The following is a 15,515-nucleotide window of genomic DNA, read 5'->3' on the forward strand; positions in this document are numbered from 1 at the left end:
ATATACCCCATTGAGTATGGTCTATGTCCTCTGCTTCATACCCAGCATGGGAACACTGATAAAGAGCAAAAATAACAGGGGCGGCCCTTTATGGAATTTATCTGACATTCTACTATCAAAGAATCCAATGGAGAAGATAAATTACATCTATTTGACTTTGCTATTTACATTTTCCCTCTATGTGATATGGAGAAAAAAGTGACCCCTAAATAGACTTGTCACTTTTTGAATTAGCGTCTGCCTCCTAGATGAAGCAGCTATACCTAAGTTCATGATAATGATTAGGGTAGGATACCAGTACAAATTTCATCCAAACCGAATATTGCATGATTAAAAGGCAGACTTAAGTACGGTTCATTTTTTAAGTCCATACGCTACTTTAAATTCTAAACCACCGATGTGTAGAAGCAAGCTTACCAATTCTCTCACCATCTACATTTTTCTTGCTTTTTGATTCAATGTCAAAGAGACGCCAATCTTGCCCATCTTTTGTGTCTTCTAAATAAAGCATGTCACCTAAGCATCCTACAAGGTCCAATACAGACATAAATCCCATCTCTTGAAATTGCAGTTCCTTTCCGGTGTATTGCTAAGAACACAGACAGAAATTAAAAAATCTTTAATAAGGCAGCTCCCCCAGAACATCACTGTTATACATCACATCTGCATATATTTCACACCAGAAACAAAGGTCAAGTAGGAATCTACAAGAAAAGTAACTCACAAGACACATTTTGTGCAGGAATTAAATGGCAAAAACATTAACAAAAGAAAATACAGGCTACTATTTACAGCAGCCTTGCTATTTTATTAAACAATCTGTCTGTAGATAGGAAAACCATGTGCAATTCCACTTTCCTACATTTTCTCTCCTACTACATGCACGCTAAACTGTTAGAAACGTTGCAGAATCAGCTAAATGGTCTCAGATGCAAAATGCATGACTGCCCTATTTTTAATAAATAATTCCCACAAAGTCTATCAAATACTATAGTAATGTTAATAATAAAAAAAGAAACCTTTAAAGCACAGAATTTCACCTTAAATGCAGGAAGCAGATGTGAAACTGGGAGTCCTTCTGCATGCTTACAAACAATCTGTTTAATAAAGTACAAATTTTCAAATTAATATGAAAAAAAAAACACAACAAAAACACAATCTGCTACTCTGGCTAACAGAGAAGGGAAATATGGACGAGGGTCGGCATAGTGGGACAACACTTCCAAAGGCTTTATAACGGAGGATTCACATACAGCTTTTATTAGAAAAAACACCAGCGTTTTTCCACAGAAAAAAATGTCGCAGGCAAGAGGTTAACTTATAATCAATAGGCAAATATTTTTATTGAAAACGTAAAAAGAGAGCGACAGGTTTACTCTCAGGTCTTGTTTTTGCCACTGTCCTGTGTTGAGAGATCGAGGCATGTAACCAAACAATGATAAAACTGTTTCGACATAATATATCTATATCACACACTCATATCTACATTACCTATGCAACATGTTAAGTGTGACTAACAACTGTGCATAGATAATATATAAATGCTGGTTGTTTGTGGTGATCTCGCAGTTTATGATCTAAAAATGTATTTCTAACAAAATGATAACAATTCTGTACTCTAACAGTTTAGAAGCTCACAGTAATACATAAGTTAACATAATGTTTTTTAGACTACTTAACAGCACAAGATGCACACAAACAGCAGCAACAAAGGAGAAATATACTGGATTAAGCAATGTACTGCGTGCCCCTCTGTCCATGGACAGGCAAAGACATTCCAATTGGATGCCTGACACAGTTTACATCTCCTGAAGCAGCTTAAAGAGGCTCTGTCACCAGATTTTGCAAACCCTATCTGCTATTGCAGCAGATAGGCGCTGCAATGTAGATTACAGTAACGTTTTTATTTTTAAAAAACGAGCATTTTTGGCCAAGTTATGACCATTTTTGTAGTTATGCAAATGAGGCTTGCAAAAGTCCAAGTGGGTGTGTTTAAAAGTAAAAGTCCAAGTGGGCGTGTATTATGTGCGTACATCGGGGTGTTTTTAATACTTTTACTAGCTGGGCGTTCTGACGAGAAGTATCATCCACTTCTCTTCAGAACGCCCAGCTTCTGGCAGTGCAGATCTGTGACGTCACTCACAGGTCCTGCATCGTGTCGGCACCAGAGGCTACAGTTGATTCTGCAGCAGCATCGGCGTTTGCAGGTAAGTCGATGTAGCTACTTACCTGCAAACGCTGATGCTGCTGCAGAATCAACTGTAGCCTCTGGTGCCGACACGATGCAGGACCTGTGAGTGACGTCACAGATCTGCACTGCCAGAAGCTGGGCGTTCTGAAGAGAAGTGGATGATACTTCTCGTCAGAACGCCCAGCTAGTAAAAGTAGTAAAAACGCCCCGATGTACGCACATAATACACGCCCACTTGGACTTTTGCAAGCCTCATTTGCATAAATACAAAAATGGTCATAACTTGGCCAAAAATGCTAGTTTTTTAAAAATAAAAACGTTACTGTAATCTACATTGCAGCGCCTATCTGCTGCAATAGCAGATAGGGGTTGCAAAATCTGGTGACAGAGCCTCTTTAAGGCCAGGTCCACACAACCGACTTGCTGTGGATTTTACCTGCGAATTTGTGCAGGTAAAATCCATACAAGTATACATTGCCAAGCAAGTAGATGAGATTTTAACAAATCTTATTCACATGCTGTGGTCATTTTTACGGGTAAACTGCCATGCGATGCAGATTTAAAAATCTGTAGAACGTTAATTCCTGCTGTTGATTTCCACCGCAGATTTTGCCTCTTGCAATGTACGTAGCAAAGGTGAATTCACAGCAAAATACGCATGTTACACGTCGTGTGTGTGGTCCGTGATATACGCTCTGTACGTCTGCCGCACTTCCCGGACCGAACACACTGAATGGAGCCGGGCTCCTATCATCATAGCTATCTATGACAATAGGTGTCACTGCCTCGCTGCGGGACAACTGTCCCGTACTGTAATCATGATTTCAATACAGGACAGTTTTTCCGCAGCGAGGCAGTGACACCTAGCGTCAGATAAATATGACGCTAGGAACTCGGCTCCCTGCAGCGTGTTCTGTCCGGGAAATGCGGCCGACGTACGGAGCGTATATCAAGGACCAAGCACGCTCGTGTGTGGGAGGCCTAAGAGTTTAGAAACAGGTTTTTAGATAATTTATGACTGCTATTAAATTGTACTTACTACAAAACCAAACAATTAAATAAAATTAGTATTGGTAATAGACTTACATGTTTTATATTTTGTCGAAGGTCATTGCTGATAACAAAACCAGCTCTTGTCTGTGATAAACAAAGTTTCAAATCCTTGTTAAGCTGAAAGAAATCAGTTTGAGTTCAAATACAAATACCTAAATAGTTAGACTAAAGCAGTCAGCATTACTAAAAGAGAAAAATACAGCAATATAGTTCTGTTAACATCTGGATTGTGGTTTCCGTTTTACAATGGACCAATAATAAAAGGTAGACGACAGACCCATTGACTTGGTCCATCAGGTTCCGCCAAGTTTTCATATATATATAAAAATGTGTATCAGTGTGATTGGAGGAACTTCCAAAATATTTTTTATTAAAAATAATTTTTACTTTCGGAGATACAGCTGCTTTGTATACTGTATACAGAGCATCTGTATCTAGGGCTGAAACCTGTATCAGTCAGGTCCGCGGGACTGACGTATTCAGTGTCAGCAGATCCTGGGGGTCTCTGACAAGCAGGATGGAGTTGTTACCGATCACATCTAAGTTATGAACTTAGATGCGATCGATTACACATGGATCCTACGTTTCAGAAACGCAGGACACACTTTTACTGAACACATCAGTCCCGCGTACCTGACAGATTCAGGACTTCGTGCACGATACAGCTGCTCTGTATACAGTATACAAAGCAGCTGTATCTCAGAAATCAGTAGGTAAGTCCACGGTCTCAAGAGTAAACGTAACCAAAACAAATCCTGAGCCCAGAACAAACAAAAATAAGGTCGGATCTGTGTCCCTAATGAATTTAATGAGAAATAGATATCCCAGTGAAAACTAAAATCTTGTTTTTGAAAATATCATTGTGACACAGCACAATGGGACATGCAAAAACAGTCACAGAGGGTGGGAAGAAAAAAGTAAAAGTAGAACAATGCGACCCACCTAACACAAAGCTGCCTGCAACCCAGCTTGATGATAGACCGCCAGGACGCACAACAGCCCTTGTAACACAAAGGGGTGGAACTCTACCCTTGCACCGATAGGTTTCTGAAATCACAGACCAGATCCAACATGCAATGGTGGCCTTGGATGTTGCCAAACCCTTCCGTGGACCTTCAGCAATAACAAACAAAAAAAAAAGAACGGAGCGCCAAAACGGCTCTGTTGCAGCTACATCGACTTATTTGCTCTTAGCAAATCAAGACAATGCAAAGCCCACTCTCTCAGATGATGTGGGAACAGGCAAAAAGAAGAAAGATCAATATTTTGTTTGAAATGAAAGGCAGAGACTAGACTACATTCGGTATGACGGTACACCACGCTATCCGTATAAATGACCAAAAAGGGGGATTTGCAGGTGACGGAATTGACAGTCACCTTCCAAAAAAAGGAGACACAACTAAATTTCTCTTACAGGCTCAAAAAGAGCCACTTGACGAGGCCTGAGAACCATACTAATATGATAAGGCTCAATTGGATGTCTAAAACGAGGGACAGCATGACCTAACACTTGGAAAAAAAAATAATAATAAAAAGCCTTCACCGGTGAACGAGAAGTTCTCTGAAAAAGAATGTACAGATCAGAGAACTGACCCCTTTAGGGAAGATAAGCCAAGTCCTTGTAGAATATCTGATTGCAGGAAGGACAGAATTCTAGGTGTGGAACATTTTATAGGATGGAGCTTACTCTGTTTACACCGGTGGAAATAAGCCTTCCACATACGATGGTAGACCTTGGCTGATTGAGGTTTTCTGTTGATTATTAGATAATAGACTCAGAGAGACCCCGGGATCTTAGAACCTCGGGTTCAACAGCCACGCTGTTAAATGCATCGGAGGTAAAGTGGGGTGGAATAGATGGATTATAACTTCTGTGTTCCCCAGCAGTGAACAGGTTAACATAATCTATAATCAATGAGACACTGCGTGCACTAACATACCTCTCTACCCGTTACCACCTTAGCCGGTCTCCGACATTGCTGGATTCACACGACCGTGATTGGACCGTGAAAAATGGTCCGTATGTCAGCCGCATTTCCCGGCCCGACCACAGGACATGTGAACGGGACTCCTGGCATCAGGATGGATTTCATTTGTCAGGGTAGATAGTGCCCCAGTGCCCACATATAGTGACAGTGCCCACATATAGTGACACCCCCCTAAATTAGTGCCACAGTGCCCATGTAGACAGTGCCACACCCCCATGTAGATAGCACCCCCATGTAGATCATACCCCACTCCCTCCCTTGTAGGTAGCACCCCCACATGTAGATCACAGAACTACCCCCTTCCCTTATAGATCGCACCCCCACCCCCTTGCAGATCGCAGCACCACCCGCCTCCCTTGTAGATCGAAGCCCCACCCCTTGTAAATCGCAGCACACCCTCCTTGTAGACCATACCCCCCTTCTGCTGTAGCTGCCACTAGGAGCTGAATCCCCGGTTAGAGGTTGCCGACGCTTTGGCCGGCGATCCAGCTCCTAGCGGGAGCTACAGCTGCGCGATCTATAAGGAGGGGGGGGGGGTTATGGTACGATCTACAAGGGGTGATGATGCAATCTATAAGATACAAGGGCGGGGTTTGATCTACAAGGTACGAGGGGGGTGGTGCGATCTGCAAGGGGGTGCTATCTACAGCAGGGCTGTGTGGCTTTTTACTAGGAGTCTCTGCTTCCCTGCGAAACTGCTGTTCCGTGCTGTATCCTTTTGTTCAGTACAGAACAGCAGTTCCGTACGGGAAGAAGACAGAACCGGGCCGACCAGGAAGCGACGAGTGGCGGGACGGAGCATCCTCCTGAAGCACGGCGCCACTGAAGAATCGATTCTACGATTCTGGTAAAAAACAGAATCGTGAGAGTCCTAGAGGGCAAATTAATCAAATTAATTTGATTAATCGCCCAGCCCTAGAGTCGCTCTACTCCTGGTGCTACCCTGGTGATTCAATAAGCAACCGCCCTGGAGTCGGTCAGGATCCTGACCAGCTGACCCTGAAAAAAAACCAACAGGAGAGGGCTAGGAAAATTGCCCTCAATCCTAGGTTTATTTGTAAGGACGTCTCCTCCTGCAAACAAGTGCTCTGTGTGGGGACCAAGAACTGCACCCCACCCGGATAGACTGGCATCCGTTGAGACAACCAGCCACTGGAGTGGAGGAAAAGACCGACCCATCATGATGCCGTGAGGTCTGTCACCAACACAACTACTTACATACCCGAGAAGGCAGGAGTATCAACTTGTCCAGTGAGTCCTGAGATTTCTCTCAGTGCGAGGATCACCCCCTGAAGGGACCTGGAGTGGACTTGTGCATATAAAACTGACTAAGGTCAACACCATCTTGCCCAGCAGCTGCAAGCAAAAACAGATTGGAGAGGGGGTTTTCGACAGTGGAGAGCCACCTCACCTCGCATGGAGCTTACCTTGTCCACCAGAAGAAGGACTGCTGTGCCGGTGTTGATCATTCCCAAAAATTTAGTTGGGACCAATGACTATTTCTCCTCTTTAATGATCTACCATTACCTCTTCAGTGTGTCAAGAGTGATGAAGAGACTGGAAAGATGGTCTACTCTGGAGGGGGCCTTCACCAAGAGGTCGTTTAGGTAAAGGACGACAGAGGCTCCCGTGGCCGGAGAAGCCCCATGAGAGTTGCCAGGGCCTTGGTGAAGACCTGAAAAGTGGAGAGCCCAAAAATGACGGTAGCAAATTGGAAATGTAGAGAACCTACTGTGAAATAAAGGAACCGCTGGTTGGTCCTTGCAATGGGGATATGCATTGCGAATGTCGATAGAAGTGAGGAATTCTCCCTGTTCCAGCTATGCAACCACCAACCTTAAAAGATTCCACCCGAAACCCCCTGAATACAAACAAAGCAGTTAAGAATCAAGTCCAGGATTTGACGAAGGGATCGTAGTCTCAAAAAGGATGGAATAGATTCGACTAGAAACCCTGAAAATGTTCTGACTGAGGAAAAGGAACAATACATTTCAATAGAAGGGAACGAATAGCCTGGGAAAAAGCAGAACCACGATCAGGTGCGCGAGGTGGAGTTGACAGAAAAAACCTTCCAGGAGGAATCCTTAAGAACAGTATCTTATATCTGGTCCTGCTGCAGCACTCCTTCCAGGATACTGCAGTGCAGCAGCTTTCCCCACACCAAACAGGCTTTACTCACCCAGGCAGATGCAAAAGCCAGGCGCAAAGCTGACCCTGCGGCCATTAAAGCGGACTCAGCTTGAGAATCTGCGCTTTTTGTCAAGACGGTCACTGAGTAATGCCGCCTGACAGTTGGACTGTAGTGGTCCTGGTCCTTGATAGCCTTGAGATAGGCGGATCCACAGAAGGAGAAACAGACTATTTTGAGACTAAGTACTTCTGAAAAGGAATCTGCGCTTTTTGAAAAAGAAAGTAGTCGGTCAGAATGTTTCTACTTCTCAAATATGCTATGGTGTGGCAAACATTGCTTCTGGCGCCGCTGGATCTGTAAGGGTGCCTCTTCTTGACAAGGTGTCATCCTTTCCATAAATGATATTTTTGACAGCCTTAATGTCTGCATTGCGTCTGCCAATTGTGATTCCTGTTCTGACTCTAAATCCAAGTCAGAGAATACATAGGCGGAGAGACCCAGATCCATATTGGAAGCAACATCAGTAATAAAAACTAATAGGAGACCCCTAGGTAGAGCCTAACGAGGAATGGGACCTGTCTCTGGCACTTCTATGCCTCTTATGGGATCCAATGTGAGAGGTAGACTGAGCATTATTCAAAGGTGGGCCCCTAAGCTGTTCCGCAAATTGGGAAGGCAAATGCTCCAAAGACTGAACCATGGACTAGGATAGTCCAGAAATGTCCACTAGGAAATGAGCAAAAGACATTGCCCATTCAAGGGGTGCCACATCCTGAGGGGAGGAGCCCTCTGGGGGGGTCCTAGACTGAAAGCACTGAGGGCAGTATTGGGTAGACTACCCGCATGAATATATTACAAACACAGCAGACATAGCATATAGCCATGCCCACCTGAATAGGCTGCTTGGTAGAATCATACGGAGGAGAAGAAATGAAAGAAGTGATCGAGAAAAAGGAGGAGAAAACAAACATCAATGTCTGAGGGAAAGTAAACTCCTGGGGTAGTAGTAAAAAAAAACAACAAAAGAGCCAAAAGGCTGGCCTACCAGACCCCTGGAGACGAAAGCAGAAGAAGATGGTTCCAAAAGAAACTTAATAGCAGAGCTCAAGTCCACAAATCTTTTGAAAAGGTGCCGGCTCCAAGAGATCAGAGCCCTCTTTAAAAGTGGCTGTCCAGCTTCTGCAAATGAATTATTTTTTGTATAATTAAAGGCCATACAATTTTCACAATATACTTTCTGCATCAATTCTTTACAGGTTTCAAGATCTCTGCTTCTTGTTATTTAGTACAAACATTCATTGTTTACTTAAAGTCGAACAGTGAATAAAATTCTGTCCATGGTCATGTGATGGACAAACAGGTGCTGGGATCGCTATAGTTACAGTATGTGTATCAGAGTTGTGTCTTCTAACGATCCCAGCACCTGTGAGGAATTGATACAGAAAGTAGATTGGAAAATTGTATAACTTAATTATTCAACAAGTAACATTAAGTTGCTGAAACCAGACCTTTTAAAGATACGCTTCGCCCCCATAACTGGCCTCCAGGAAAATAGGAGGGGATAGGTCAAAACCCAACATGTAACAGGCAGGAAGAGGAGCAAAAAAAACAAACAAAAAAAAAAAAAGAAGATTGCCGCCTAGGCCTGGAAAAAGCCGGGCACCATATTTGGAAGACAAACAGTCTGCAGAACTGGCGTGACAGCTAGCGCAAAAACTGCACAAAAAACACGCCGTCCACTTCAGAAGCGCCAAGGAACATGAAAATGTGCCCCAGGAGTAAGTGAAAAATTGTGTCAATACCTAGGGATAAAAACTAGTGTATTTGGGGAGGGAGGGGGGGTTGTAGAGAGAAATAACCTGCTCACCCTTTGAGTCTTCGGGTGTACACCTCGTACGTATTTTGGCGTTTACTGCTACTTTGCTCGCGGGTGCAGAAAAAACAAGTTACGTAACCGGCGGAGAGGAAAATTCAGTGCAGAGGACTACCTAGTTTCCCGGAACCCACAGGGAGCTGACTTGGCTGAGAAAAGGCTGACGACCCACCCGCAGCTAAGGAAAGAATGTGGATAAATAAAACCAAAAAACTGAATTTGCCAATGTCTGTGGGAAAGGTATGACCTACCTGGGTGGAGCAAAGACTCTTTCCTACCTAGTGTTGCCTCGTAGTGGCAGGGACCTATACCCATGGTGCTGTGTTTACCAATGATATCAACAAGACAAATTTGGTAAAGAACCCTTGAGTTTTCATATTTTGTAAAGATGCCAAAAAAAAAGCCATTACTCAGTTATAGCCAATGCTATAGCTGAGCGACAACGGAATTTCAGCTCCCACAGGGTTTGCCATTCAGCTTTCATAGTCTTAAATAGCATATGTGCTAAAAGTTATGTACCAACACACGAGGCAGATTTAATCACTGCACTAGTCATAATTGCCATTTAAAAAAACTGCAAGAAAGCTGGATGACACCCCATGTGGCAGCAGTTTTGTTGTTTAACCCGATTTCACCAATAAATGGCTGAATAGAATCATGACTAGGGCTGGGCAATTAACCAAAAAATAATCCAAATCTAAATTTAAAAAAAAAAAAAAAATCGACGTCATATTGTGAATTTCAGTTTTATCAATAATTTTATCCCGGTTTAAACTGTATCTTCATCTTCAGGACGCAGATACAGTTGAATTCAATGGTAGAGCAGAGGGCCGTGAGGTCCATGCGCTACCGTTCACCATGGGGGCATTATACTGTTTGGAGGCAGTTATAAGGGCATTATACTGTGTGGGGAGCACTATGGCGGCAATACACTGTGTGGGGGCAGTGTCGGGTATATTATATACAGTAGTATACAGCAGGCTCAGGGGATAAATATTAATTCAATAGCGTAGCATGCAAAAAGGGGTGTGGCCTAATTGTTCAGTAATCGAGGTTACATGTTCAATTAATCGTGATTTTATTTAGGTCATAATTGCCCAGCCCTAATCATGAAAGAAGAAAACTTACACTGACAGAAATCTGAAAAGGTAAAGCTGGTGCAGAAATTGCAGAGTGGCAGCTTACGCCCAACAACAGGGGCTGCAAAGTTATAAACACGAACACCAAAAAAGTCCCATATCCCCGTATTTGGTCAGCATGCCGCATCCTTTAATTATTTATTTAATTTTTAAAAGTTATAATAGTGAATACGTCTATTCTTTTTCTAGCTTTAGGATCTACAGCTAGTTTTAGATTTAAGTAAACATGCAAAAAATTTACCAAATCTGAAGTGTGAATGAGGCCCAAGATAGCTTTGAACACTCTTGATTTGTCAAATTAAAACAGGATTGTTCCATTTAGAGGTATTGTTTTTAACCCCTTCCCGCCCAATTACGTACAGTTACGTCGTCAGCGCTAATTTGTTAGCACCTTCTCACGTAACTGTATGTGACGGTGGTGGAGCAGGCTCAGATGCTTGTTTTTGGTCACCTTGCTCGCCAAAAAATTTAATACAAAGTAATCAAAAAATAAAAAATCGCATCTACCCCAAAATGGTACCAATTAAAACTACAGATTGCCCCGCAACAAATAAGCCCTCACACAGCTTTGGTGGAGAAAAAATAAAAACGTTCTGGCTCTCAGAATATGGCGACACAAAATGTGCAGAGCGTTCAAAAAGGGGGATAAGATTGGGCACCAAATATCAGTGCGACACTGGCCACACATCTGCGGATTTTTATTTACTGCATTATTATACCCTCATTATGCCCTGGTGTATTCCGCACTGATTACATATGCGCCCACATTATAAACTGAAATACCAGCAATACCCCAAACAGAACTACCACCAAGCAAAATCTGCGCTCCAAAAGCCAAATGGCGCTCCCTCCCTTCAGAAACCCTACAGCGTGCCCAAACAGCCGTTTACGCCCACATATATGGCATCGCCATACCCGGGAGAACCCGCTTAACAGTTTATGAGATATGTCTGCCGTTGCGCAAACTGGGCACCACATATTGGACACTGAAATGGCATATCAGTGGAAAATTGCAATTTTCACATTGCACCATCCGCTGAGCGTTCATTTCGAATAAATAAAAAAACAAAAAACCGGTAGGGTCAAAATGCTCACTACACCCCTTGAGGAGTGCGCAGTTTCCAAAATAAAGGTCACTACTTGGGGGTTTGTTTTACTATTTGACCTCAGAGCCCTGTAATCATGGGCCAATGATGCGAAAATCACCAAAATAGGCCTCAAATGAGTGTGGTGCTGTATCACTCCTAAGCCCTGTCATATTTCCATGCAAATGATAAATGCCTTGAGGGGTGTAGTTTCCAAAATGGGGTCAATTCTCTGGGTTTTCCACTGCATTCTGGTACCTCAGGGGCTCTTCAAATGAGACATGGCGCCCGTACACCAATCCAGGAAAATCTGCGCTCTAAAAGCCAAATACCGCTCCTATTTTGAGCTCTGCCATGTGCCCAAACGCCAGTTTAGGGCCACACATGGGGAATTGCTGTACTCGGGAGAAAACACAACACAATTTGTTACTCAATTTCTTCCATTACCCCTCGTGAAAATAAAAAAATTGGGAGCTAAAACGACATGTTTTTTGGAAAAATTTAATTTTTCATTTTCACTGCCGAATTCGAATAAAATCTATTAAACACCTGTGGGGTAAAAATGCTCACTACACCCCTAGATGAATGCCCTGAGAGGTGTAGTTTCCAAAATTAAGTCACTTCTCAGGGGTTTCTACTGTACTGCCTAAAAGCCAATCAAGCAAAATCTGCATGCCAAGTAGCGCTCCTGCCATTCTAAGCCGCTGCCGTGTGTCCAAACAGAAGTTTATGACCACATATGGGGTATTGCCGTACTCCGGAGAAATTGCTTTACAAATGTTCGGGTGCTTTTTCTCCTTTATTCCTTGTAAAAATTAGAAAATTCTATGTTTTTTCAGAAAAAAAATGTCGATTTTCATCTTCACAGACTAATTCCAAATTCAGAAAAAAAACTGCGGGGTCAAAATGATAACTATACCCCTAAAAAAATTCCTTGAGGGGTGTAGTTTCCAAAATGGGGTCACTTGTGGGGTGTTTCCACTGTTTTGGCACTACAAGACCTCTTCAAACCTGACATGGTGCCTAAAATATATTCTTAAAAAAAAAAAAAAAAAAAAGTTGGCCCCAAAATCCATTAGGTGCTCCATTGCTTCTGAGGCCGGTGCTCCAGTCCATTACCACACTATGGCAATATGTGGGATATTTCTAAAAACTGCAGAACCGGGGCAATAAATATTGAGTTGCATTTCTCTGGTAAAACTTTCTGTGTTACAGAAAAAAATTTATTACAATTGAATTTCGGCAAAAAAAATTATATTTAAATTTCACCTCTACTTTGCTTTAATTCCTGTGAAACGCCTGAAGGGTTAAAACACTTTCTGAATGCTGTTGTAAATACTTTGAGGGGTACAGTTTTTAAAATGGGGTGTTTTATGGAGGTTTCAAACATATGGGTCCCTGAAAGCCACTCAAGAACTGAACTGGTCCCTGAAAAAATAGCCTTTTGACATTTTCTTGAAAATGTGAGAAATTGCTGCTAAAGTTCTAAACGTTGTAACGTCCTAGAAAAATAAAAGAATGTTCAAAAAACTATGCAAACATAAAGTAGACATGGGAAATGTTAATTAGTAACTATTTTGGGTGGTATTACTATGTGTTTTACAAGCAGATACATTTAAATTTCGAAAAATCATAATGTTGCAAATATTCTCAAAATGTTGGTGTTTTTCACAAATAAGCAAAGAATTGATCAACCACATTTTTCCACTAACAAAGTCCAATATGTCACGAGAAAACAATCTCAGAATCGCTTGTATACGTAAAAGCATTCCAAAGTTAGTACCACATAAAGTGACATGTTAGATTTGAAAAAATGGGGCTGGTCCTGAAGTCCAATTAGCTTGGTCCTGAAGGTGTTAAACCCTCATTGATCAGCAAGTGTTTAAGTCTCCTGCAATACAACCACAAGGTAAAATCAAAATTACACTTGTGATGCATCGGCATGCTGGGTCTTCCAGCTTTAGGCCTCATGCACACCTCCGTTGGCCGCTAATGACTGTTCCGTGAATCACGGACCGCACACGGATGGCTTCATTGTGCAGTCCGTTGTTTCATGGACCAAATCAATGCAAAGGCCGAGACTGTTCCGTCAAAAACGGGCAGGAGTAGGACCTGAACTACTTTTGATGGAACGGCCGCATGGCAAGTGAAGTGTGCATGGCCCCATTGAAATGAATGTGTCAGGGTACTATCAGTTAAAACAGCGGATAGCACCCTGAGGAAAAAAAACTGAAGTGGGCATGAGGCCCCCGGTCTTTGTAGCCACTCACCTTTTCCAGCTAATTGATGGAGAGTCCCAACTATCAATTAAGAATTATAGAACACCCTTCAAAACATGTTAAACATACCTTCTCCTCTAGCCACTGTAGACTGCAGTCTGTGCTAGGTTGTGCTACATCTGTCTTTATAGTACCTATGTCCAAGCTTTGCCTCCAAGTTATGTCAGTTTCAACGTGAGGTGTAAGTTTATTGACCGGCTCGTTAGAAGTGCTCTCTGCCTGTGCTGTAGCCGATGGGAGAGAGCTTGTAGTTATGTTATTCTCTAAATCTGAAGTTTTAGTTGTCACATGAGAACAAACAATTTCAGAATGCGTTTCCTCTGCACTGAGTCTCTTAGGAGATCGGTTGTTGGCAAAGTATTGAGCCTCTGCATCTAGAAAGAGCCTATCCAAGGCAGTAACTTCAGATTGAGGAACAGCAGATGGCAACGGACTGTCCGTAACAAGTGTTCTCTTGGTAGAATTTTGTTCCTTATTCACAGACAAAATGCTAGGCCCTTTGTATATATTGCCTGGATTTGAATATTGAAGACTTGAGCCTAGGACATGAACAGAATAAGTGAGAAATTAACAAATCAATAATAAAATACATGATCATAACAGTAATAATACTGCTAACAGCAACAAATGCTGAGTATTTATACTGTTGCTGCCTACACGTGAGAAGTATACAATGAGAATAAGATACTAACCTTTTAAGGTGCTGTTCGTAACAGGAGTCTTAAGCATCAGTAATGAACCAGCTCTAGTCTGTTGTACCTGCACAAAGTCAGCCACTGACCTAAGGACTTCTACTAGGGAATAGAAGCCATATCGTGTATACTGGAAACTCCGACCAAACCGTTTATAGAAGGCATTTTCCAATTGGGACACCAGTAATGACGATATGGAGAGAAGGTCCCGTAACTCACTCTTCACCGATGCAGGAAGTACAGGGGCGACTCTACCGCGCCTCACCAAGTCCATATGAGACACAGTTCTTGTCATGCGGCGTTTATAAACCCCTTTCTTTTTACATGTGGTCTTCTGTCTAGACACCAGCTCTGCCATACTTTTTGTTTCTTCATTAACCACAGCTTAATTGTAAGTAAAAAAAGGAGAAGAATGATAAAGGGTAAATTTACAAAATGAGAATATACGAATATTAATAAGAAAATGTAAGTTTTGAAGAAGTGTACAAAGAAGTAGGTCACATTTACTCCACTTACCATAACAAAACAATGACAGATACAGGAAGTTATATCTACGCATGCATTACACCCATCCCATCTGCACTGATCAGCCTGGTAAGCTAAATAGGCAATAAGGGCATGCAAACATAAAATAGATCCCTGCAAAAATAGTTCCGGAGATCTTCACGTGTGTACATTAAAAGCAGATGTTCGCTAAATATGCTACCCAGCGTAAGGGCAGCATATTACAGCTGCAGGTCCTATTCGACAAAACGGCATAAAAATATTTTTGGGAAAGAATACAGCGGGCAGTGGTTGACAGGCTGCTAAGTAAGCGTGAATACACAGCAGCCTGTCAGTCACCGCAGGAAGGGGTGGGAGGAACGCTCCTCTTTTACAGCAGACCTATAAGTAAGTTTGCTCTATTCTTTCATTGATCCTGATAGCCAAATGGCACATTTTGGCTAAAAAAAAAAAAGAGCGGACCTGTTGCTGTATCAGGATGCCATTGCATAGGGAAGAGTATTTAACGGACAGATGCACTTGAAAAGTTCTTAGCCAAGCAAAAATCTTGAAGAGGGAACTACCATGATAAAAAAAAAAA

The 15,515-nt window shown here is 42.4% G+C and overlaps 1 protein-coding gene across 2 annotated transcripts in view; it reads right to left on the reverse strand.

Moving 5' to 3' along the window:
- TDRD5 (tudor domain containing 5) overlaps positions 1 to 15,515 on the reverse strand; it is a 56,117-nt gene that overhangs the window by 28,729 nt on the left and 11,873 nt on the right. Inside the window, exons 3-7 of one of the 2 annotated variants that reach the window (XM_075833151.1) lie at positions 14,432 to 14,815; positions 13,809 to 14,278; positions 3,278 to 3,328; positions 1,041 to 1,097; positions 418 to 589 (exon numbers count right to left, since the gene is read on the reverse strand). In XM_075833151.1, coding sequence (XP_075689266.1) covers positions 418 to 589; positions 1,041 to 1,097; positions 3,278 to 3,328; positions 13,809 to 14,278; positions 14,432 to 14,815 — 1,134 coding nt within the window. Of the gene's footprint in view, positions 1 to 417; positions 590 to 1,040; positions 1,098 to 3,277; positions 3,362 to 13,808; positions 14,279 to 14,431; positions 14,816 to 15,515 lie in introns of both variants that reach the window. The other variant, XM_075833150.1, reaches the window with a different exon arrangement.

Source organism: Rhinoderma darwinii, chromosome 7, assembly GCF_050947455.1.
Source record: "Rhinoderma darwinii isolate aRhiDar2 chromosome 7, aRhiDar2.hap1, whole genome shotgun sequence".
Lineage (NCBI taxonomy): Eukaryota > Metazoa > Chordata > Amphibia > Anura > Rhinodermatidae > Rhinoderma > Rhinoderma darwinii.